At 39.4% G+C, this 26,948-nt stretch overlaps 1 protein-coding gene across 5 annotated transcripts in view; it reads left to right on the top strand.

Moving 5' to 3' along the window:
* Positions 1–26,948, top strand: part of xrcc4 (X-ray repair complementing 4) — a 386,273-nt gene that overhangs the window by 47,546 nt on the left and 311,779 nt on the right. For all 5 annotated transcript variants that reach the window (XM_043708485.2, XM_087999705.1, XM_043708491.2 and 2 more), the window contains one exon: positions 3,848–4,035. In XM_043708485.2, the coding sequence (XP_043564420.1) occupies positions 3,848–4,035 (188 nt within the window). The remainder of the gene's footprint in view (positions 1–3,847; positions 4,036–26,948) is intronic.

Raw genomic sequence — 26,948 nt, 5'->3', positions numbered from 1 at the left:
ATTCTATCTACCTGCGATCCTACTTTCAAGGAGCTATGAGCCTGCACTCCAAGGTCTCTTTGTTCAGCAACACTCCCTAGGACCTTACCATTAAGTGTATACGTCCCGTTAAGATTTGCTTTCCCAAAAAGCACCACCTCGCATTTATCTAAATTAAGCTCCATCTGCTACTCCACAGCCCATTAGCCCATCTGATCAAGATCCTGTTGTAATTTGAGGTAGCCTTCTTCGCTGCCCGCTACACCTCCAATTTTGGTGTCATCTGCAAGCTTACTAACTGTACCTCTTTTATGCTCACATTGAAAATCATCTATATAATTTGCATGGAGTGCAATTAATAAGATTTCCGCGTTCCAGTTGCAGATTGTATAGTATGTTTATGATATTGTTACTCAAGCAAGAATAGACCTGCTATTAAATAATCCAGGATACTAGCTGTTCAGAAACAATAGGACAGAAAAAGGAGAGTTGGCAGCATTGGTTAAGGATTGCATTGCAGTGCTGGAGAAAGTGAAGATACAAGGAAAGAATAAATTTGGTGGACCCAAACAAAGAAAGGGATCTGTGTAGTCGACAGACTACATTACTGAGAAGGATGTAGATACTAGTGATCTCAAGTATTTATAATGGGGGATTTGAATTTCCCATATTTGGACAGGAATAATGTTACTGTAAAAGGCAGAGAGGGGCAAGTGTTCCAAGATGTTAATGACCCAGATGCTTTGTGCTGGGGGACAATTTCGAAGTTTTATGATGATACAAAACTTGGAAACATCGCAAATTGTGAGATGGCAGGGAAGAACCCCAAAAGAATGTACAGTTGGTTCTGCTGTAATGTGCATTTCTTCAACGTGAATTGGCTATAATGCCATTGAAGAATTTAGACCATCATTTGTAGAACACGACCTTTCTTTACCTACACTGTCTATAATATGATTCCAATCCCTTCGGTTTAATGGTGTTGCTATTACGTGATTTTCTTATAACACGGGATTGCACAGGAACAGAACTATCGCATTAAAGCAGAACAGACTATAGATATATTTGTGGAGTGGGCGGCAAGGAAGCTGGTAAAGTTTAATGCGCAGAAGTGTGAAGTGATTCGTTTTGTTGGGAAACATGGAGACACGTTTAAAAAACAAAGCAGGTATAGGCACTGAGGGATCGCTGTGACTATGTATTCAAGTCTTTCAAGGTGGCAGGACAAAGGAGAGCACAGTCAGTGAAGCATTGAGTACTTTGGACTTTATTAATAGAGGCCTAGAGCACAAGATCAAGGAAGTGATGCAAAGCTTGTAGAAATCACTTGTTAGACCCCAGCTGGAGTACTGTGTGCATTTCTGTGTGCCATACTATAAGAAGGATGGGAATATGTTGGAGTGTGTGCAGAAGAAGTTCACAAGAATGGTGGCAGGAATGAGAAACTTACATTGCGAAAATATGCTGGAGAAATTTGTTCTGTTTTCATTGAGCAGAGAATACGCAATGAAGCTTTGATAGAACTTGTAAAAATTACAATAGAACTGGATGGAGTAGATAGGGAGAAATTCTTTCTGAATGGAGGATGGAGAAGGAGAAGTCCCAAGTTTAAAATAATCTGCAAAAGAAGCAAATGTAATGTATGAAAAAGCTTTTTCACACAGTGAGTGATTTGAATCTGAAATGTACTGACTGTAAATGTGGCTGAGGAAAGTCAATCAAGGTATTCAACAGGGCATTAACTGATTATTTGAATAGAAACTAGGGATGTACAGGGGTCTGGGGAAAGGCACGAGATTGGCATCAAGCTATAATGCTCATTTGGAGATCTGGTTGCAATGGAAACCTCGTGCATTGTACCAAATCTGTGGTTTATTCCATCTATGTTGAATGTGGAGCTTCTTCCAAAATAGGTACTGGCAGAGATGGCAATTTAATTTGTAACATTAAAAAAAATGCAGAGCACCAGTCTAACTCATCAGGAATGAGCTCTTTCCATTTAGAATCCTTTTCTCAGCATAAGCTAAAGAATGAAATTGCAATTTTTCCCAAGCTATAACTGAATGTTGTTGGCTGACTTACATTGGCTTCTAAGCCTACCAAGGTGTTGACTTTAAAATTCCAATGCTTGTTTCCAAATTCCTTGTGGTCTCACCACTCCCTACTTCTGTACTTCTTCCAGCCATTCAAAACTTTTGCATTCCTTCTAGTCCCTAGATTTGATTCTAGTCCCTTGATTGGGAAGGTGGTAAATATAAATCCTTCATTCAGAAAGAGAGGGGGAGTGGAAGCAGGAAACTATAGGCCAATTAGCTTAATGTCTGTCATTGGGGAAAAATTAGTAGCCATTATTAAAGACCTTATAGCAAGGCACTTTGAAAAATTCAACTCTGAAAGGTGGAAAACCCAAATGTTAAAGATGTAGTATGCCTGGGCAGTCTATTCTGGTTCAAGTTAAACAATTGATAGACTTTTTTGGAGAAAAGGAAAACTAAAGTACTGTTTGCATTTTTAACAGAATAATGTTCGCAAGCCTAATTTCACTTATCATTGACTCTGTTCAGATCCATTTCACAAGTGCTGTGCCCAACATTTTTTCTTTCATGGGATATGGGCATCATTGACACTACCAGTATTTGTTGTCCTTTTTTAATTGCCCTTGAATTAACTGGCTTGCTAGTCCATTTCAGGAACCAGTTGAGAGTCAACTATATTGCTGTGGGCCTGAATTCACATGTAGACCAGACTAGGTAAGAATGGCAGACTTCCTTCATAGAGTCATAGAGTTTAACAGCCCAGAAAGAGATCCTTCAGCCCATTTTATCAGCCATCTGGCATTATCTACTTTAGTCATATTTTCAACCATCTAGCCTGTCACCTTGAATTCTGTGGAGCTTTAATGATCATCTAATTATTTCTTAGATGTTTTGATGGTTCCACATCTGTTATCCTTTCAGTCACTAGGTTCCAGAAACTCAATATTGGGGGAAAATCCATGATATCAACAGTGTCAGATCCCATATGTTAATTAGCGCACTCAATTCCTCTGCTTCCTTGCATTAAAATAAATTCCATCTTCCCTTGCCAAACTCACTTTTGTTTTAACATGACTACATGTACTCTGCCTATCAGACTGACTTGGCTTTCCTTCTACATTTGTCCATGCATCAGCCATTGTTGGACCTCCATTCTGTATCCCATTTTATGTCAAATTAGTTTAAACCATTAAAAACCAGACCAGCACACCAGCTGAACTTCATCTGGGCCGAGCAGCCTAGGCTTTTATTGGGAAATTGTTCTTCTGTCAAGTTATAGTTCCAACAGGTTTATTTGGAAGCACTAGCTTTCAGAGCAGAAAAATCTTATTCTTATTTATGTCCTGAGTCCCACCAGGTCCTCTCTCCCAACCTACTTGTCAGTGATGCTAGTTTGCTGCACACTTCCCACAGTCTGCTTGATTTAGAGATGCTGGTGTTGGACTGGGGTATACAAAGTTAAAAACATCAGGTTATAGTTCAACACATTTATTTGGAAGTGCCAGCTTTTGGAGTGGAAAAATCAACCACCTGATGAAGGAGCAGCACTCTGAAAGCTCGTGCTTCCAAGTAAACCTGTTGGACTATAACCTGGTGTTGTATGATTTTTAACAGAGTCTGCTTCACAGTGATGCTGGATGTTGCATAGTCTTCCTTCCGAAAGGAAGCCAATAAACCTACTGGGGTTTTATTACAATTGATAATAGTTTTGTGGTTATCGTTACTGGGAGTAGCTTTATGTTAGATTTAATTATAATCAGTCTGTTTATTTCGTGATTAATTAAATTAAACTTGAAATTGCTTACACATGCAATTGTCAATTCTATTTCCAGTGTCAGAAAATCAAGTAACAATGGAAGCAAAAGAGGCTGAAATGGACAGAGAAAAATATGTTGATGAACTTCGACAAGCACTGACAATGGGGGAAGAAAGAATGAAAAAATATAGTTTTGACTTTTTTAAGGACAAGGACAAGGAAGTTTTTCATTTTTTATATGAAAAGCTTTTACAAGACATTTCAGTAAGTACAGTTCTATTTTTTAATTTAAGAACAATAGTTTTATTTATGTAAAAAGATAGGAAGGTTAAAGTAACTTTGTTAGTTTGGTTTCAAAGAAACTTACCTTGGTTAGCTCATTTGGCTGGATGGCTGGCTTGCAATGCACCAGCTGAAGTTACCATGGTGGACTCTCCTCAACCTCTCCCCTCACTTGAGGCATCATAACCCTCTACTTAAACCATCACCAGTCATCCTTCTCTAATGAGTGAGCACCCTATGGTCTGGTAAGACAATGAAGAATTTTACCTTTAGCCAGAGTGTTAGGGGATGATATTTATGAATCTGCTCTTCAATCTTGGGGAAAATTGTTTCCATAAAATATTTCTCCGCATCTCCAGATTTATACAGATGAACACAAATGAGTTGGAATGGAACGTGTTTGCTTCTGATATGAACATGTAGACATTTTAAATTCTGTGTTCAAGAATTGAATTTCCTCCATAGTGTATTTAAGATTATTGGGAATGTTACATATTTTTCAGAACGTGTTAGAAATGCAATATCATTTCTTAAACAATTATGTGTTGCTATCCTATTAACTTTATGTATTCATATCTAGCCTGATTTTTAAAAATGGATATATAATTGCAGCTCTCTCCATTCTACTGTTTTAGCCTTCTCACACATGCTTTCCATTTCATGCTATATTTGTTTATTTTCTCCTGTTTTACGTTTGTCTTGGAATAACCTGATATCAAATAGTGACGACAAACATGTGTGACAACTTGTACTGTATTTTGGTAAAATTATTAATTTACTTATTTTTTGATATTTTCCCATGCTGATATTCTAAAGAAAGCGCAATGTAATTTCCAACATTTCAGGCTTCATGTTTAACATGGCACATATTATGATCCTGTATTTGTGTAAGCATATAATAATTAAACAAAATGTATTTGAGAGTTCTTTTCACCAGGATTCTTTTCACAATAGATATCTCTAAATATATTCTGTAAATGCTTATTAGTACTTAAGATCATTACAGATAATTTAAGACTTCAGTAAATGTTGCCAGCTGAATTCTCCTTATCAGTCCCATTTGCTTAGATTCCAGACTGATCTGTTATGAAAAATACATGTTTGTATGAAGCAGAGACTATCATTCCATGATACCTGCATATCGTTGTTCTTATCAAACTTTGGGATCTGCCTATGGAACTGGCTTCCATTTATCAAGTTTGAGCTTTTTTTAGCACTCAATTCCTGAGATTAAGAACTGAAATTAGTGGGTTTTTTTTTGCTAGAATTATAGAATCCCTACAGAGCAGATAGAAGCCATTTGGCCCATCCGGAGAACTCAGTTCTCAGAAAGCAAAGTTCTAGATAGAAGCCATTTGGCCCATCCGGAGAACTCAGTTCTCAGAAAGCAAAGTTCTGAGGAATGGCCACTGGACCTGAAACATTAATGCTTATTTCTCTCCACAGATCCTGCCAGACCTGCTGAGTTTATCCAGCAATTTCTCTTTTTGTTACTGATTTCCAGTATCTACAGTTCTTTCGATTTTTATTTAGGACCTCATTAACATCCATTTCCAATATTTGCGAGGTGGTTGCAGCAAACAGTTGTAGACAGTAAAATATTTTTTGTTTGTGGTGTAGAAATCTGATTTGTGTTGTCAGGGTGAACTTCAGCCTCTATTGGTTTTGTTTATGTTCTTGTTTTTCTTCTGGTTAATAAAACTCATGTTTTGATTTGTTCGATTGCTTACTGGTCTATGATGTGCCTCTCCTCGATAATGCCAAGCTGTGGGGACAAGTGTGATTGGGGACTGGGTTACACTGACTTTGAGGATTTAGTTACAAACAGGTAAAGCACACTGTATAGTAGTTAAATTGCAACTAGAGTGAGGAATTCATTTGTGTGAGTCAGCCTGCCAACTTGTGTGCAGTGTGGTTTTGTGGCTGCTATACCATGATGTTGTCAATGACTGACAATGCTGGATTTGCCAATTCTTCTGCAGATGCACAATTGCCTTTGAAAGATGGCACGGGTGCAAGGCACACTTGTCATTCAGTGAATGCCTGTCGAGTGGTGAGTTGCTCTGGCAATGATGTGTGGTAGGATAAGGCCAGAACCAAACGTGGAAGATCCCATGGGGATGAAATAGGTAATTAATAAATTGAGTTTAGTAAGGTACTGTGAGGGAATTCTCTAGACCTTGCAAAAAACCCTCCAAAAGACTTGACTTCTGGTTCAACATTCCAGATTTCAGACCAGAATCCTGATGAAAGATCACTGACCTAAAATGATAACTCTCTTTTTCTCTCCATGGATGCTGTTTGACCTTATTTTTGTGAGAATTTTAGTTAGAATATAATCAGACTAAATATAACAATTCCAGTCCTGCCTGAGTAGTGGCAAATCATTAATAAAACAATATTTCAGACGAATGGAGGCAATGTTGACCTTAATTGGGACTTAATTTGTTTCAAACCAACTATGACTATTCTGCGGAGATATTCCAAAGGAAAGCTACACTTATTTTGAAACATTAACTCTGTTTGCCTCTGGAAACAGCATTTTCTGATTTTCAGCAGCTGTAGCAATCTCCAGCATTTTCTGATTTTATTCCAGATTTTCAGCAGCTGTAGCATTTTGCTTTTATTTGAGGGTTGTCTGTAAAGTGGTTGATCACTTGTGTAGAGGGTAAATATATAGTTTGTCAGGAACCCTGAAAGTAAAGCTGTATTGTGTGTGGAAGAAGAGAACCTAGAAGTTTATGCTGTTTTATATCTTTGGTTATTAAACGTGCTATGAGTAAAACTGCTTACAAAACTGCTGTTGCCACTTACTATGATGAATCTCTCTGTTGTATATTCAGAAGCATTGTGTAAAGATAGGTTTATCTGCAGTTTAACAAATGGCTGCATCATGAAGCATAAACATATAATTAAGATGAATGCAAAATAGGTTTTTGGGAATTGCAAGCATGAGGGGAAGTGAAAAGTCAATCCTGAAAGTAACAGTAGTCTTAATGCAGTTGGTGCACAGTATGTATCACTACCAGCTGCTGTACAATCTTGGGCCACCCACGTGCCTTCACTCAGTGAAGGCCACTGAAGACTGCAGACTGACCATTCAAACCACTGCCACCTAAACAAACACTACAGGTCAAGCACAGAGTCGGCCTGTGCTCTAAACAGGTCTAAAAGTTATTAATTGTGAAACACATTAATGTCATGGAATACGAGTACATTTTATTAGCTGCATAGAAAACTTTGCGGACAAGTAATGGCTTTGTGATGATAGTGCTAACAGAATATTTTTTCATAGTTATTTTGACTTAAAAGTGTTAATTTAACTTTGATTGGAAAATTTCCAATTTGGGATCTTTTGAAGCTCTGCGTTAAATTATGGCCTGCACCCTGCTAAGCAATTGGTTGATTTTCTATTTTTATATGTGAACATTTGAACGTGAACTGAATTATCACATCCTTTTTGATATTACTGTGAACTTTTCAGTAATTGGTGAATATTTTCTTACTTTTCATAATTATTCAAAATGATGCATTTCTTAAATCTGCAATCACCAAACTATAATTAGTGTGATAAATGAAATCACGACAAGTTTGAGATGTGAACTGCTATTCATTTAGGTTGATACAGTGAGTTCCTGGATTGAACCAATTCACCATGCAAACCTTTTGTTCCTTATAATCCAGAGTTTAACTTTATTTGACCTATTGTCCAGCTAAATGATTTTGTAACAAAGGTTTTGTTACAGAGATCCTTTACTTTGTACATTTCCTATTGGCATATGTATGATGAGCAGAGAGGACAGGTATTCTTACTGGACCAAGACTCATTCTTGATTAGTGGTGCTGGAAGAGCACAGCAGTTCAGGCAGCATCCGAGGATTTTACTGCCCCTCGGATGTTTCCTGAACTGCTGTGCTCTTCCAGCACCACTAATCCAGAATCTGGTTTCCAGCATCTGCAGTCATTGTTTTTACCTGGACCAAGACTCAGCCCACTTTTCATCATTTATATAAATGATTTGGATGTGAGCAGAAGAGGTATAGTTAGTAACTTTGCAGATGACACCAAAGATTAGATTAGATTACATTACATTACAGTGTGGAAACAGGCCCTTCGGCCCAACAAGCCCACACCGACCCGCCGAAGCGCAACCCACCCATACCCCTACATTTACCCCTTACCTAACACTACAGGCAATTTAACATGGCCAATTCACCTGACCTGCACATCTTTGGACTGTGGGAGGAAACCGGAGCACCGGAGGAAACCCACGCAGACACGGGGAGAACGTGCAAACTCCACACAATCAGTCGCCTGAGGCGGGAATTGAACCCGGGTCTCCGGCGCTGTGAGGCAGCAGTGCTAACCACTGTGCCACCGTGCCGCCCATTAGAGGTATACTGGACAGCGAAGAAGGTTACCTCAGTATACAACAGGATCTTGATCAGATGGGCCAATGGGCTGAGGAGTAGCAGATGGAGTTTAATTTAGGTAAACGCGAGGTGCTACATTTTGGGAAAGCAAACCTTCGCAGGACTTACACACTTAATGGTAAGGTACTAGGGAGTGTTGCTGAACAGAAAGACCTTGGAGTGTGCATTCACAGCTCCTTAAAAGTAGATAGAATAATGAAGAAGGCATTTGGTATGCTTTCCTTTATTGGTCAGAGTCTTGAGTATAGGAGTTGGGAGGTCATGTTTCGGCTGTACAGGACATTGGTTAGACCACTGTTGGAATATTGCATGCAATTCTGGTCTCCTTCCTATCGGAAAGATGTTGTGAAACTTGAAAGGGTTCAGAAAAAATGTTGCCAGTGTTGGAGGATTTGAGCTATTGGGAGAGGTTGAATAGACTGGGTTTGTTTTCCTGGAGCATTGGAGGCTGAGGGGTGACCTTATGGAGGTTTATAAAATCATGAGGGGCATGGATAGGATAAATAGACAAAGTCATTTCCCTGTGGTGGGGGAATCCAGAATTAGAGGGCATAGGTTTAAGGTGAGAGGGGAAAGTTATAAAATAGACTTAAGGGGCAACTTTTTCACACAGAGGGTGGTACGTGTATGGAATGAGCTGCCAGAGGATGTGGTGGAGGCTGGTACAATTGCAACATTTAAGAGGCATTTGGATGGGTCTATGAATAGGAAGGATTTGGAGGGATATGGGCTGGGTGCTGGCAGATGGGACTAGATTGGGTTGGGATATCTGGTCAGCGTGGATGAGTTTTCCTTGCTGTACATCTCAATGACTCTGGACTAACAAATATTGTTATTTAAGTCAATTGAAGCAATAATATTTGATTTAAGTAATATATGATGTATATTTGTATGCAGTACACAAAATAATAAAGCCATGACCCACTTTGCAAATAGATTTCAAGCAGAAATATTAACTGTAACTTCAGTCTGACTGAACAATTCTGCTTGATGAGGCCAATATTTCAAACACACAGCTCTTTGGGTGTTGGCTAACCGACTGAAATATTTACTCTGCATAAATCACAGCTTCCATAATTGTATGATTGGAAGGCCCTTGTCACTGAGTTTGCCAATAATGATGAACATAGCTATAATTATTCTCAAAGGAGTCAAACACAACTGCCACTCAAGTCCATGACTTCAAATTGAGCCTGATTTTGGGATGATGCTGTTGAGATACCACTGCAGACATTTTTAGCAATAACGGTCTGACTCCAATGTCATTTGACACCACATGCACAAAATAAATGCACATTTGCCTTAATTTTGTTAAATAGGTTCCTATTGTAGTGAAAAATTATCACAGTCACGTCAGTGGGTCAAGGAAGCAAGGATTTCATTTGAATATATACAAAGGAAAAGTTACCCAAAACAATTTCTCAATAATAGAGCTCAAATCTATAGTTCTCAACTTCATCTAAGCCCATTGAATGGTGAGTCCTATTTTTACTTGCATAAATTTTAATTTCACGTTTTAAAAACTGTTTACCTTTTCTTGTCAACTCACCACATTAGCACATTTTATAACATACCGGTAACAATTGCTCTCATCCATTTTATTGATGAATGTGTTAACAGATATTCCCTGTGCGACATCAGGATTTGCTGCTCCATTGATTGGGCTGTTGCCATTTAACGTCAGTTTCGGTGTCTGATTGCAAAGCAATTTTTCAATTAAATAAGTTCAACTACATAACTTGAACTACATAAACAACTTAAACCCATTTGTTCATGTCATATTAAACCATGCTGACCAGCAGGTATTAACTTCAATCTCTTGCATGTGCAGAGTTAGCTGTCCTCAGCTGGAAAAGTAGTTGTTTTCCACCCGAAGGTATTACACTAGTTTGTGTTTAGCACTAATATTCAAATGATCTGAAAAGTGCAGTTTATTTTAAAAGAAATGAGAAAATAAGATGGATAATACGAACTCTGAGTTAAGATGTTTTAGGGCCTGATTTTTTTTGTCCCTTAGGAGGATTAGGGACAAGCAAGCACTTAATATGGCACCACTGGCCAATTTGGTAAAAACAAGGACTGCAGATGCTGGAAACCAGAGTCTAGATTAGAGTGGTGCTGGAAAAGCACAGCAAGTCAGGCAGCGTCCGCGGAGCAGGAAAATTGATGTTTTGGGCAAAAGCTCTTCATCAGCAATTGAGGCAGGGTGTCTGCAGAGTGGAGAGATAAATGAGAGGGGGGTGGGGGTGGGAAGAAAGTAGCATAGAGTACAATAGGTGAATGGGGGTGGGGATGGAGGTGATAGGTCAGAGAGGAGGGTGGGGGAAGGTAGCAAAGATTACAATGGGTGAATGGGGGTTGGAGATGAAGGTGATAGGTCAAAGAGGAGGGTGGAATGGATAGGTGGAAAGGAAGATAGGCAGGTAGGACAGGTCATGGGGACAGTGCTGAGCTGGAAGGTTGGAGCTTGGCACCATCCCCATGACCTGTCCTACTTGCCTATCTTCCTTTCCACCTATTCACTTCACCCTCCTCTCTGACCTATCACCTCCATCCCCACCCCCATTCACCTATTGTACTCTGTGCCACTTTCTCCCCACTCCCACCCCCCTCTCATTTATCTCTCCACTGGCCAATTTGCTAACTTCATGGCCTCTTAGTGGCTGGTAGCATGGTTGAGCGGTCTAAGGCGCTGAATTAAGGTTCCAATCTCTAAGGAGGTGTGGGTTCAAATCCCACCACTGCCACTTGTTTGCTATGCTGCAGCTTGTTTGGGATGTGCTGTGTTTGCAGATTTGCTTGGAAGGGCGGCATGGTAGCTCAGTGGTTAGCATTGCTGTGTCACAGCGCCAGGGACTCGGGCAACTGTCTGTGTGAAGTTTGTACATTCTCCTCGTGTCTGTGTGGGTTTCCTCTCTCAGTCCAAAGATGTACAGATCAGATGAATTGGCTGTGCTAAATTGCCCATAGTGTTAGGTGCAATAGTCAGGGGTAAATGTTGGGAAATGGGCCTGGGTGGGTTATTCTTCAGAGGGTCAGTGTGGACGTGTTGGGCCAAATGGCCTGTTTCCACACTGTATGAAATCTAATCTGTCGGAAATTTATGCTGCTCCTGGACTATTGTCCTGGAGGTGGCACATTGGGGCTGCAACTCTCCCCATTCTCTCAGTGATTATTTAATTGCATGCATTCTGGTAAAAGCCAACATTTTTGCTAAAATATAGTCAAAAGCAATTATGATGTATGAAACAAATTTGTGACAGTACAAATCTACTTAGTTTGATACCATATGTTGACTAGATAGTGAGGAATTGTTGATAGATCAATGATCACAACAGGTTAATCTTATTAGGTTTTGCAATATGCTATGCTTAAAGCTTAATTTGTACTAATTGTGATATGATTTCTCTGTTAATTGCCACCTTCCTCCTTCTGTCAATGTCATTTGTGGAAGTAAACAAGTACACAGTCGTAGGGTTTGGATGTGAGAGGGTGCTGGAACAAGGAGGGGACATTAGGTACGGGAATATTAAGTACATGTATCAGGGCTCAAACCTCACAGGAATGCAGGTCAATTTGCCCTAGAAAGTTCTCAAAATACTTGGGAAGTGTAGGGTGGAAGGAACCATCAGTTCAAGGAAAGTCACCCTTGTAGTATAGAAAGGACAGAAACTGAGAGTTGCTGCTTCTCCAATCAAGGTTCTCTCTTGCCTTGCTGGTGAGTTTGCTGTTGATAGGCTAATTGTGAGCCTATCAGCAGCAAATGCAGAGGAAACCCATGCTGTGTTTGGAGGTTCAGCAGGCAGCTGGAAGTAACACTGGTGAACAAATTCCAAGGGGATTCTATTGGTGAGGATGATGACTTTTGTTGTCACCAGGTCCAGCCATGGTTTTCCTCTTTGGTCAGGGCTGTAACTTTCACTGGGGAAAATCTAAGAGCAATGTGTGTTAGCGAGCAGCTTGCATTTGGGAGCAGCAGCAGTTGCTTTTGGAGAAAAATGTGACATTTGCTGCAGGTTTCCTGGGAGGCAGAGCATAAGGCTGCATATTGATGGCAGGCAAGAAATCGTGGAGTAGTAGTGGGAAATGTGAATGCACAAGCATTGTAGGATCTGCATGTTTTAGAAATAAAGCAATATTAAAGTCAGGGATGATTAAAAGACCAACTGGGGATACTGATTTGGTAAATTTTGCTGAGATCTTAAGGAGAATGAAGCTTTGTCTTCAGGAGTTAATGCTCTCCCTTTTGATGCTTTCTCACTTTTGAGCATTATCTCATTTTGAACTGAAATTCATGACTGTTCATAGAAGCCGCTGCCAAAAGGCTTTGTTGACAAGCAGGAGGTTGGAAGAAAACAGCAGGCCAAACAGCATCTGGAGGTGGAGAAGTCAACGTTTCAACTGTAACCCTTTTTCCTGAAGAAGGTTTGCACCTGAAATGTTGACTTCTTCACCTCCTAATGCTGCCTGGCTTGATGTGTTGCTTCCAGCCTTCTACTTGTCTACCTTGGATTTCAGTATGGGCGGGCTTTTTTTCGTCTACGCCAAAAGGTTTGGTAGCAGGGTTCCAAATTGTGTCTGTAAAACATTTATATGTTCTTTGAAGCACAAACAGAACTTTAGTGTTGCCAGCCGTTTCAGCTGTGAGCATCAAGATTTTCTGTCATTAGAGACAGTGTAGAGATGCAAGACATGAATGAACCTGGCAGTTGGTGTTCTGAATTGAGAGAAATTTACAGAGCTGATGTTTTCCATGGACAGAGATATACAGAAGACGGACAAGATTTTTAAAGTGTCAGCAGCAATAGAAAAATGTGCATGTTATTTAACTTGGAATTAAGCATAAAACTAGTAAATAGAGTATAAAATTAGTGAGCTTTAACCGATCCTTGGAAATCGAAGAAAATTTATCTCCTTGCAGAGTCTTAGACGTGTGAATTATAGACTCTAGTGAAATGGTTAATGTTTCATTGTTTAACATTTTAAAAAATGGTTTGATAGCTATGTGGTTAAAGGGAGCATTGAGAGTTAGAAAGTTAAGTACAGATGGAGATGATTAATTGCCACGTGGAAGAAGATATCTGATGAACACCAGCAAAAAGCCACTGTCCTAAGATATAAGATTCAGGTTTTTGTAGACTTATACTTGAGAGGTACAATGTCTTCTGTAGGGGTTATATGGATTGGCTTGAGTCTGTCTTGGAACAAATGGTATGTAGTCTGATAACAATACTTGTTGCAAACAATGTAAAGTAAAAGTGGATTCTGATAGTTATAGGGAAATAAATAGCTGTGACATTTAAAGCTATCCTTATGATATGTAGATTGCCAACTTGTTTTGAATATTTTTCACAGGATGTTAGTGGCTAAGGGTTGAAATCGGTCTGAACCTGGGGATCTTCCTGACTTATGTAATCTGGTTATTTACGAGGCAGCGCAATTTTTAACTGAGTCTTTAGTGGTGTCTTAGTCTGAAATTTGCTTGCTTGGAAATTCTTTTTGATGATACTATAGCTGGGCGAAGCATGATATGTAGAGTCCCCTCCTTAGCATGGCCCTCTTTCATTTTATATTCTATAATTCATTTTCTCTCCATTCTCTTGGTTTCCCTGTACCACATCAAGATTCACTTGCCTATTTATTTCATGCTTCTGTTTTCCTGCTGTGCCTGTACACCTATCAGTGTTTTGTGATTTCTTCTGACCATGATTCAGGACGTTGCTGCCTAATTCTCCCTGAGGTAATGTGGATATTTGTCTTACTTGCACAGCTGGCGTATAATTGTTTTGACCAAAGGTCCTGAGAGACAATGTCTTGTATTTTGGCTTCCCAATGTAACTCCCTGAATTCCCATAGAAATTAATGAGACATGAGGTGGTCTGCAAAATAAATTACTCATTGAGCTGGTATTTCAAATTGAATGAGGTAAGTCCTTTCAGTTCCCTCTCCTGTTAGTTTGACAGAGAAACACAGTCTTGGCTCAAATGATATCCTGGTTTAAATATGAGTAAAATTGTATTAACTTAAATCCTAGCTGCATCTAATTGTTTTAGCACATTAAGTTCTAAAGTAGCTATGATCTATTGTGAATTTAAAATTTGTTAATTAAAATGCATTAAGCAGACACATTTTTCTTCAATACTCTGGTTTATTGGAGATGGGATAAGTATGAGATGAAATGCAAAATATGTGCACCTGTTGCTAAGTATTAGTTTTCTTCTGTGGCTGAATCTATTTGTAATAGGTAATAATAACCGTTGAATACTGTGTGTAAAGATCAATATAGTGTTTTGGTCAAACTGAGTGGATAATACTCTAGTTCCCATCTGAGAAACAAATTTCAGGAAAGAGGTTGGGGAAAAGTAGCAGGGAGTTTGCAACATGGGGCAGATGATGGAGGATTCATAGGTAGCTTTGAACATAAAACGTTTAACCTTTGACTTCTTTGCCAATCAAAAAACTATTTAACTCAACCTTAAAACCACTCAAAAAACTTTTCTCCACTGCTCGGTGGGGAGAATTCTACAGACAAATGACCCTTGGCGATGAGTTTTTTTTTCTCAATCTTATTTGGGAAATCACATTTTTAAAACTGTTTTTTGTTTCTTATCTCTCCCATAAGGGAAAACATCCTATCAGCACCCAACCTATCTCGTTCCTTCAGAATCTTATGTATTTAAATGAGATTGTCTCTCATTCTTTTGGATTTAGAAGGCCCAATTTGTCCAACGTTTCTTCGTGGTGTAACTCTTTTGACTCAGGAGTCAGTTAAATGAGCCTTCTAATACAATTATACCCCGATTTAAGTTCTGAGATATTCAGTAATCCAGATATGATCTCACCAATGGCTTATACAAGTGCAACCAAACTTCCCTACTTTCATATTCCTTCTCCCTTCAATAAATGTTACCATGCAGTTTGACTGTCTAATCACCTGCTGTACTGTCATACTTATCTTGTGTCAGCAACAAACTTAGCAAATATACACTCAGTACCTTCATCCAAGCAAATAGATTTTAAATAGTAAAGGCTCCTGTATTGGTCTCTGTGGTACTCCACTAGTTATGTTAATACAAAAATGACCTATTTATCCTCCACTCACTGCTTCCTATGAGCTAACTTTATAAAACTTTATTTCAGAAATCAGCTACATGTACAGGTTCCCCAGCATTTGTGTTACTTGTTACTTATTCAAAGAAGTGTTGAACTTGATTTCCTGCTCAAAAATTCATGGTAACTTTGACAGCTTTCATTAAGATTTCATAAGCATCTTGCTGTAACATTAATGATAGATTCTTGCATTTCCCCTCATGATAGATGCAGGTGAACTGGCTGGTGCAGAGCAAGATAGGGAGGTGGGAACAGGAACTTTAGAAACATTGTGAACTTGACGATGGTTGTGTTAAACTTCAAAAGGACATAGTGGGCTAGACAATTGGCAGATCAAATTTAATACAGATAAACCTGAAGTGATTCATTTTGATAAGAATGGGGAGAGGCAATACAAACAAACAATTCAAATCTTAAGGGGATGCAGGAGTAAGAATATCTGGGTGTCTGGGGAGAACTCATTAAAAGGAGCAGGACAAGTTGAATGAGTGGATTATATAGCATACAGGATCCTGGACTTGAAAAATAGGGGCATGATCATAAAAACAAAAACGTCATAATAAATCTGTACAAAACACTGGTTGAGCCTCACCTGGGCCATTCTGGGCACCACATTTCAGGAAAGATGTGGAGAGAATTCATCTTTACTTGCAGTGAAAGGGAGATTTTGCACAGTTGTAGGTATAAAGCAGGGAAATGGGCCTAGATACATCAATCTTGCTGAGAGTGGCACAGGATTGAAGGATCAAATGGTCTTTTTCTGTATTGAAGTCAGACCATGGTTCAGGAGAAAGTTTGGAGAAGCATTCTTTGTCTTCACCAGATCTCAAGCTTACTCTTTATGGATAGTTTGTGGAAAAGCACCCTTTTATTTGCTGGGCTCCCTCTTCCCAATGGAGTAGGAGAGATTGCCTCTTTTTTTACCAGCATGGATTTTCACTGGAAGTGATTTTATCACTTGATTTGATTAAGAGCCTGAACCTCAGGCTATTGCTTCTCAAAAAGACTATCTGATTTCAAAGCAAGCTGTCTATATGCATTTGTGTTGAAGTGAAGAGGGGAGCTGGTGATAGCTGCAATCTGACACAGGTAAAATGCCAGACATCCCTTGGCAATAGTAAGGGGAATTGCTGGCCAGAATCTTTTATTTTACTTTTCATAAGGGAGACTCGTTGGCCAATGATTCGTATGATTAACAACAAATACTGTGCACAGTTTTGGGCCCCTTATCCAAGGAAAGATCTACTGGCATTGGAACCCGTCTATAGAAGGTTCGTTAGGTTGATCCGAGTTGACTCCTATGTAACGAGTGTCTTGTGAGAAGAGGTTGAGTAGGTGGGGGCCTATACTCACTCATTGGACTTTAGAAAAATAGGAAGTGACTTTATTAACACACATACCATTATTAGGGCATTGACAGGGTTGATGCAGAGAGATTGTTTTCCACTGGAGAGAGTCTAAGACCAGAGGGCATACCTGAGTAAGGGGCCACTCAGAACAGATATGAGGAATTTCTTCTCTGGGTAGTGAATCATAGAATCCCTACAGTGTGGAAGCAGGCCATTCAGCCCATCAATTCCACACTGACCCTCCAAAGAGCACCCCACCTTGATCCATCCCCCTACTCTGTCGCTGTAACTTTGCATTTTTCTTGGCTAACTGACCTATCCTGCACATCCTTGGACACTATGGGCAATTTAACATAGACAATCTATCTAACCTGCACATCTTTGGACTGTGAGAAAACCCACGCTGACATGAAGAGAATGTGCAAACTTTATACAGTCACTGGCCTGAGTGTGGAATCAAATCCGGGTCTCTGGTACTGTGAGGCAACAGTGCTGACCACCGAACCACCATGCCACCAAGCAAATGACTAAGGCTCCTTTAGGCAGCACCTTCCAAACTATCAAACACTATTATCTAGAACCACAAGGGCAGCAAATACATGGGAATAACTCCATGTGCACATTCCCCTGAAAGCCACTCACCACCCTGATTTGGAAATATACGGTCATTCCTTCAATGTCACTGAGTCAAAATCCTGGAACTTTGTCTGTAAGAGCTTCAAGGGAGTACTGAGGGCAACTAGGGATGTGCAATAGATGCTGTCCCAGTCAGCAAATCCTACATTCTCTGAATAAGTTATAAAAGCTGAATACTTTTGACTTTTTGGAAGATATCAAGCTCATCATGGAAGTAGGTGCTTCAAGACTGGATGAAATAGGAAGCAATAAAATAAGTGTAGAAGGAGCAGGTTAAAAGAATGGGCCTCTCGAGCTTTGGGGTGGGAGAGAGAATTGGCTTCTCAGGTTTTGAGGAACCTGACAATCCTGACCATCTGCAAAGGAGCTGAGGTCTATCACAGTCCTTGGTATCATGGCTTGATATTCAGTAGCATGGGCAAGGTCCGTGGCAGATAATAGAGAGAACCAAAGTTCACATTTGGTCTCTAGTAGGAAAAGGTCATCATCAACAACTCTGATGACAATGTTTGGGTTGGAAGCTTAGGGGAAAATAGTTCAGAGTGAGGGAGGGCAGAGTTTGCAATCATTGATGTCATGCAATAGTTCTCAGTGAAAAGATTTGGAAAGGCATGGAGATCAGGAGGAGGAATCCAGATGAAGGAAGAGTACTAAAAATGAATACACTGACCTGGGAATGGCCTCCTTGCGAAAGAAGTAGAAGCAGTGATGTGGATGATGGAAGAAGTACGTAGTGGTTAGCTCAAAATTCATTGAAGGATATTGTAAGGAGACTTTGTTTTGTTCTGCATGTTCACTTTCTAGAAGTGGTTTAATGAAAATAAAAAACAAAACACATTTCAATATTTTGCACTCTTAATACCAAGCATAACAACCAAAATACCTTTGTAAATCACCTATGACATAGTGCATCCAAAGGTACAACATGATTGTCAAATCTGATGAAAATGATCTCTGAAGGCACAAAGGAGATATTAGGAAGGTTAACTAAAAGCCTTGTTCTAAAAAGCTGTGTTATGTGAGTTACTTGTAGGTGCGAATGGATTTCAAAATGTGGAGTCTTATAGGTGGTAGCGTGACCATCATTGGTGAGCTGAAGGAAGGAGGAAAGTGCCTGTGACCAGGCAATTAATAGGGTTTGAGCAACAAAACTTTCGGTGAACTGATGATCATGCAGTATGGAAGTTGAGGGCAAGCCTGGAAAGTTGGAATAGTTTAACAATTAAGTGATAAAGGCCAGGAAAGAGGACTTCCAGTGGGTAACGGGTTTGGTTGGACAAGAGGCAGTAAAGCATTTGGAACTTGCCTCATTATCAAATAGAATGTTGAGATTGTAAATGGATTGGTTTAATCTGAGTGTAATCAGGAGGTGCACTGAATGAGTGGAAAAGGTTTATTGTGGGAGTTTGCACTTATTGGCTTTCAACCTCAGTGTTTAGCTGGAAGAAACTGTTTTGTCCAAGACTGAAGTTTGAACAAGAGGTCTTAACTACATGAAAACTAGAGGAAGCAAGAGAGGTAATGAAGGCATTCAGCTTGGTGGTGTCAATGTATGTGTAAAAACTGAACCTCTTTATACATTGTCACTAAGCGACAGTGTCTTAAGTGCCAAAGCTGATGCTGAAAGCATAGAAAGATCAAAACTTGCAAGGAAATTTAACATATTAAGCATCTTCCTTTCACGGATCATGTATATTTCTTTTCTATCCTAATTATTGTTTCCAGATTGAAAGTGTGCATCATAACTTCAGCTGCATAATGATAGGCTATCAGGCATTCAACTTAAATCACAGTTCTAAATGGAGTTACTTCTGTGTATGAAACACAGTGCAATTGGGGTATGAAGGTACTTTTTTTTGGCAAATGTCAACCATCAAATACTTAGGCAAATTGACAACAAATGAGGGAGAGTGAATTGGGAAAGGAAGATTATTCTGAAGCTGTGAAACTTGTTTAATCCACTGTGAAGGCATTTACTTCAATAACAGTTTGTGTTTATGTAGCATGTTTAACCTAATAAAACATCCAAACACATTTAACAGGATAGTTATCAAGCATAATTTCACACTGAGAGACATAGAGTCATACACTGCACCTTACAAATCCCGTTGTCCAGCCTGATTCTTTGCCACCCCCCCACCCCGCTCTTTGACCCCTCCCGACCAACACTTCTGCTCGCTCTTTCCCCTGCTGCCGTTGCATCTGCTGATCCTTGCTCCTGACTGCTGACCATCAAATATTTCTGAAAAAGACCCATTTTGTCAAAGCTTTTTGTATTGTACTCATCAGGACAATTTGCAATCATACCAACATAAGGGAAAACAAATATGTACTGTATGAGAGGAGTGTTGATTGGTTGCCAAGTGAATTCTGGCAGAGCTGTTGCCATGGAGAACGCACCAGGTGGATGAAGACTGACAGTTAACTGCCAAGGTCTGTTCAAATTTTAAGCGAGCTCGGCTGCTTCTGATTAAGACATTGCCCTAAAAAATGAGCCAGAGAATGACTATCAACTATTTTGTTAAGTTGAAACAGGTGGTGTGTATGTGCGTGTTCTTTCTGTTTGCAAACAGAATCCTGCTTGTTAATATATGTAACCTCCACTGTTTGCAAGAGTACCACACAATGAGCCTAACAACTGATCCTAAATTGGATATCAACATACTTTTTCTCACACTTGGTATTATTTAGCAAGTATTGCCCAGTCATGCAATTAGATCCATTGTTGGAGAGTGGATTTTGAGTTTTGTATGCATAGACTAGTTGGATTTAGGCAGCACCTTGCTTGGTACAAAGAACTGATGGGGTAGGCTGTTTGGTATGATTTTTCCAATCTTAGGGATGCATAGTCCATGTAATTGGTATCACTCTGTCACTGAAATTCAAATAGCACATTAATTATTGGTGTGATAGGATGTCTTTTTGGCTTGACAACAGCATTGTGGTGTTTGGAGTGAACACCACCTTTCTTGTTACTGCAAATTAGCAGTTTGAAACAGTAATTCAAGACAAGAGCTACCAACCAATGATGACGGAAATCTTGAATTTATTCCTCCGAAAAGCTGGGGTAAGCTGGGCATTGTTTGGAGCTTTCAAAGTTTTGATAGATGGAATTTTGTTGGCTAAAGATACATAGATACTTAACAAATGGATTTAGTATAGATCAACCATAATCTAATTGAATCAGGGAGCAGCTCTGACTGCGGCCACTTAAATTCTTAACAGGATTCACATCTAAATACTAATCTATTGTTTAGGTCAAAGCAGATATTTGTTAAATCTGCTGTATTTTGTAGCAATGCTGTCATACCATTTTCAGTATTGGGACCCATTAATAATAACTAAAGTCATGCAAAAATGCATCAATGGTTTGCTGTTATGCCTTCTTGGATTTAAGCAACAATTCTGAGAAAACAGAGGTCTTTCAGATCCAGATGGACAGCAAAATCCATAGTTAAGATGCACATAGTCTACAGAGACTACTCTGAAAAATAGACCTCTCTATATTTGCCAACAGGCAATAGCAGTTGGACTGGAATTGAAAACTCTCAAGATTTCACAATTGGTGCAACATGTTATGAAAATAAATCTCTCAACATTTAACTCATGGATATTTGAAAACTTACTTATGGCTGTTACTTTGTCAAACGTAGGCATATCGGTCTGCTTTGAGCCTTGATTTTAATGTAACTGCCATTAAACTTTCATTAAAAATGCATGCCGTAGGCTTGTAAAGTTGGTTAAATACTTGGTTATTTTAAAAAAAAGTTCAATTATTCTGTATAAAGAGAAAATGATGATGTCAATGCTGTACTTGTGTTTGTTAAATAAACCAGAAGTTGAAATTGTTACCTACGACTCATTGTGCAATAGTCATTGAGGAACTGCAAAATATTTGCATCATTTAAATAACTTAAGACGTTCTTATTAACTGAATGTTTTCTCCTTTTTGTTTAAAATGATTTGGCACATTCTGCAATGATTGCATGATTGGTAATAAGTGAACCAGTTACTATAATTACCTTTGTTTTTAAAAGTTCAAAATAGCCACTTAGCTTTTACATACCACTGGTCAGCTCAGCCCAAATTTTGCATTCTTACAAGATCATCAGACTGCTGTTATTTATATTTATAATTGTAACATCTGTCTATTAAAATGTCTTGCTCATCGTGTATGTTATTGGTCACAAGCTTTATTTTACATCTTACATTTTCAGTCAGACTACTTTATATTTAAACTGCCAATTTGTGGTACAGTTTACTTTAAACATCACTGTTTGTACACTGGTGATATTAAGTTACCACAAAAGTTGTTGGATTGTCATAAAGACCTAACTGTCCTCAAGGGAAAGGAAATTGCCTGCTGTACATAGTCTGGCCTACATGTGACTTCTCTTCCACATTCATGGACTCTTAATACTTTAATGCTGCTCAGGGATGGGAAGTAAAAATGACCTTGTCAATGTTGACCACATCCTGGAGAACAGTGTTTAAAAAAAAAATATTGAACATGGGAAAGGGAAATTTTATAACAGATTGCGGTAGGTAGCTTTTTTAATGGTCTAACTGTGGTATTTATTATATAGATTTCAATAAAGTCTGCCCATATTTCTGTTAATCGTTGTTACTTTTGTAGCTACTATGTCAAGTTCAAGCTATTAACCCTCCTTATTCCATGCCTCAAGCTTGTCTTCCTTAATCTGCTTCCAACTTCCCTACTTCCACCTTTGATGAATGGCTAATCATTCAGAATGCAACTGACTTGAGTCATAGAGATGTACAGCATGGAAACAGATCCTTCGGTCCAACCTATCCATGCCGACCAGATATCCCAACCCAATCTAGTTCCACCTGCCAGCATCCGGTCCATATCCCTCCAAACCCTTCCTATTCATATACCCATCCAAATGCCTCTTAAATGTTGCAATTGTACCAGCCTCCATCACTTCCTCTGGCAGCTCATTCCATACCCGTGCCACCTTCTGCGTGAAAACATTTGCCCCATAGGTCTATTTTATATCTTTCCCCTCTCACCCTAAACCTATGCCCTCTAGTTCTGGACTCCCCAATCCCAGGGAAAAGACTTTGCCTATTTATCCTATCCATGCCCCTCATAATTTTGTAAACCTCTATAAGGTCACCCCTCAGTCTCTGACGCTCCAGGGAAAACAGCCCCAGCCTGTTCAGCCTCTCCCTAATACTCAAAACCTCCAACACTGGCAACATCCTCTTTTCTGAACTCTTTCAAATTTCACAACATCTTTCCGATAGGAAGGAGACCAGAATTGCACACAATATTCCAACAGTGGCCTAACCAATGTCCTGTACAGCCGCAACATGACCTCCCACGTCCTGTACTCAATACTCTGACCAATAAAAGAAAGCATAGCAAATGTCTTCTTCACTATCCTATCTACCAGCGACTCCACTTTTAAGGAGCTATGAACCTGCACTCCAAGGTCTCTTTGTTCAGCAACACTCCCTAGGACCTTACCATTAAGTGTATAAGTCCTGCTAAGGTTTGTTTTCCCGAACTGCAGCCCCTCACATTTCTCTGAATTAAACTCCGTCTGCCACTTCTCAGCCCATTGGCCCATCTGGTCCAGATCCTGTTGTAATGTGAGGTAACCCTCTTCGCTGTCCACTACACCTCCAAATTTGGTGTCATCTGCAAACTTACTAACAGTACCTCTTATGCTCGCATCCCAATCATTTATGTAGATGACAAAACGTAGAGGACCCAGCACCGATCCTTGTGGCACTCCACTGGTCACAGGCTCCAGTCTGAAAAACAACCCTCCATCACCACCCTCTGTCTTCTACCTTTGAGCCAGTTCTGTATCCAAATGGCTAGTTCTCCCTGTATTCCATGAGATCTAACCTTGCTAATCAGTCTCCCTTGTCGAACACCTTACTGAAGTCCATATAGATCACATCTACCACTCTGCCCTCGTCATTCCTCTTTGTTACTTCTTCAAAAAACTCAATCAAGTTTGTGAGACATGATTTCCCACGCACAAAACCATGTTGACTATCCCTAATCAGTCCTTGCCTTTCCAAATACATGTACATCCTGTCCCTCAGGATTCTCTCCAACAACTTGCCCACCACTGACATCAAGCTCACTGGTCTATCGTTCCCTGGCTTGTCCTTACCACCCTTCTTAAACAGTGGCACCACATTTGCCAATCTCCAGTGTTCTGGCACCTCACCTGTGACTGTCGATGATACAAGTATCTCAGCAAGAGGCCCAGCAATCACTTCTCTAGCTACCCACAGAGTTCTAAGGTACACCTGATCAGGTCCTGGGGATTTATCCACCTTTACCCGTTTCAAGACATTCAACACTTTCTCCTTTGTAATTTGGACATTTAGCAAGGCATCACCATCTATTTCCCTACAGTCTATATCTTCCACATCCTTTTTCACGTTAAATACTGATGCAATATACTCATTTAGTATCTCCTCCATTTTCTGCGGCTCCACACAAAGGCCGCCTTTCTGATCTTTGAGGGGCCCTATTCTCTCCCTAGTTACCCTTTTGTATTTTGATGTATTTGTAAAAACCTTTTGTATTCTCCTTAATTCTATTTGCCAAAGCTATCTCATGTGCCCTTTTTGCCCTCCTGATTTCCCTCTTAATTATACTCCTACTTCCTTTGGACTCTTCTAAGGATTCACTCGATCTATCTTGTCTATACCTTACATATGCTTCCTTGTTTTTCTTAACCAAACCCTCAATTTCTTTAGTCATCCAGCATTCCCTATACCTACCAGCCTTTCCTTTCACCCTGACAGAATATACTTTTTCTGGATTCTCGTTATCTCATTTCTGAAGGCTTCCCATTTTCCAGCCGTCCCTTTACCTGCGAACATCTGCTCCCAATCAGCTTTCGAAAGTTCTTGCCTAATATCGCCAAAATTGGCCTTTCTCCAATTTAGAACTTCACCTTTTAGATCTGGTCTATCCTTTTACATCACTATTTTAAATCTAATAGAATTATCGTCGCTGGCCCCAAAGTGCTCCCCCACTAACACCTCAGTCACCTGCCCTGACTTATTTCCCAAGAGTAGGCCAAGTTTTGCATCTTCTCTAGTAGGTACATCCACATACTGAATCAGAAAATTGTCTTGTACACACTTAACAAATTCCTCTGCATCTCAACCTTTCACACCATGGCAGTCCCAGTCTATATTTGGAAAGTTAACCCTTACCTGCTCTTAGCAATGGCTGCTTCACAGCAGGCTCCACATCTTATGTCAACTTTTCATCCTTGCTCTGACTTTCAGCTGTCACCACATCATTATCTAAGCCAACCTTACTGAAATTTTGTTTTAGGGCCTGTCAAAATGCAATTTACTGTTTAATCAAATGCTCCCACTGGAATCAAATCGCTGCTCTAACTCAAGTCCAAAATCGATGTATTAGTATTACTGTGACAATTAGCTTTAGCATAGTTGATACTTTAATTCGCACCACATTGTTACATTCTTCTTGAAGCCTTCTACTGTTTTTAACTGGTGTGTTAGCAATTTGATAAAAGTAGTTGAATTGTGTGCTGTACTGTTGTATAATTTAGCAAATTGCAGACGTATTCTGGTAAAGTTACTGATTGTGTCCTGCTGGAGGTGAGTCTTATCTGACAGTGTGTCCTAAAGGTTTTAGATGTGTATTTCAAATACCTATCCACCCATTTGGAACTATTTTAAAACCATTTTGCACAAGATTGAAGTCTGTCACAAACAGTCAAATCACTCAATGGAAACAATTTTAAAGATGAGTTTCCCAATTTTATTCTTAATGTAATTTGAAGATTTAGTACGTGAATTATGTCTGTCTGAAATTATCCTCAAATTATCATAATGGTAAAGCCCTGTTGTTCATATGTTCGCTCTTCACGGTTACACTTAACCGTACAAAGTAGTCTATGCATCATATCGTTCATTGTGTTGTCAATGTTGGTTTACTTGTGACTATTATAGGATGCAATATTGCACATGGGGAGGTTTCAGATTATTCACATTATTTTGACTTTAAGATCAAGTTATTAGTGCAGATATCCAAGCAAGTCAGTAAAAAGGCAGAACGATGACTCAATGGTTAGCGTTGCTGCCTCACAGCGCCAGGGACCCAGGTTCAAATCCCGCCTCAGGCAATTGTCTGTGTGGAGTTTGCACATTCTCCCCGTGTCTGCATGGGTTTCTTCCGGGTGCTCCGGTTTCCTCCCACAGTCCAAAGGTGTGCAGGTTAGGTGAATTGGTCATGCTAAATTGCCCGTATTGTTCGGTGCATTTGTCAGGGTAATTGTAGGGGAATGGGTCTGGGGGGGGGGGGGTTGCTCTTTGGAGGGTCAGTGTGGACTTGTTGGGCCGAAGGGCCTGTTTCCACACTGCAGGGAATCTGATTAGAATTTAAAATTTACATTTTAAACAGATTGCAACAGTATTTGTTGGTCTTTACAATAACCATTCCTGCTGTAAGTGTCCTTAACAGGTAAGACAAGAAAACTATCAAACATGAAATGAGGTAAAATGGAATAGTAATAAACTGAATATCATTGTATTTACTAAAACAATGCCAATGGATATCAAAAAATTGCTTGGCTGTAGCCTATCCCATGAATCTATATTCTAAAACATATTTACTCATTAATATTACTGTTTGCAATATTCTCTGGGAACGCATTCCCTGCGAAAAGTGGGATTTTATTGTACATCACTTCTTGAACTATAATTTGTAATTATAGAATCTACAATTTTAATCTGGAGCAAAAGAAAAATACTACAATACAATTGTGAGATACTTGCATTTCTGCAATAGACTTTCAAATCTGGATCTGATCATTTCAAAAAATATCTGTAATGTAATTTATTATCATCACAACAATAAATTTTTTATGAGAAGTGATTAATCGCTGCCATTTTTACTGCTTCTGGGACTTAATGAAAAACTGAGTTATGTGAGCAGTAAACTGTAACCATTCATTTCTCAAGTGTAATAACTTGTGGGATTTGTCACGACATGATGACCCACGTTTACTGCCTTAATTGTGATTTAGAACTGGTATATAACAATTCTTAATGATTTTTCTAAACTTAAATATCTTAAATTCACCTAATTGTTTTATGAGTATTATTCAAAATATATGTTCAAGTAGAATCCTTGATTGTTAGATGATTGATTGATTTCTGACACCTTATTCGATGTTTGGATGGGCACTCTGAGTTAAAAGGTTCTGAAATCATTGCCTAATCCATGACTTGAGAATACTACTCAGTTACTGAGGTGGATGTATGTATCAAGTCTGCTCAGGTGGACATTAAAGATATAGTGGCAATATTTGAAGAGTTAGACTCAGAATCCTTA

Source organism: Chiloscyllium plagiosum, unplaced genomic scaffold, assembly GCF_037043375.1.
Source record: "Chiloscyllium plagiosum isolate Xiang-an unplaced genomic scaffold, Cpla_swu_hap1 HiC_scaffold_2, whole genome shotgun sequence".
Taxonomy (NCBI): domain Eukaryota; kingdom Metazoa; phylum Chordata; class Chondrichthyes; order Orectolobiformes; family Hemiscylliidae; genus Chiloscyllium; species Chiloscyllium plagiosum.
Note: the sequence above shows the minus strand (reverse complement) of the source record. Positions and strands in the feature narration are given on the sequence as shown.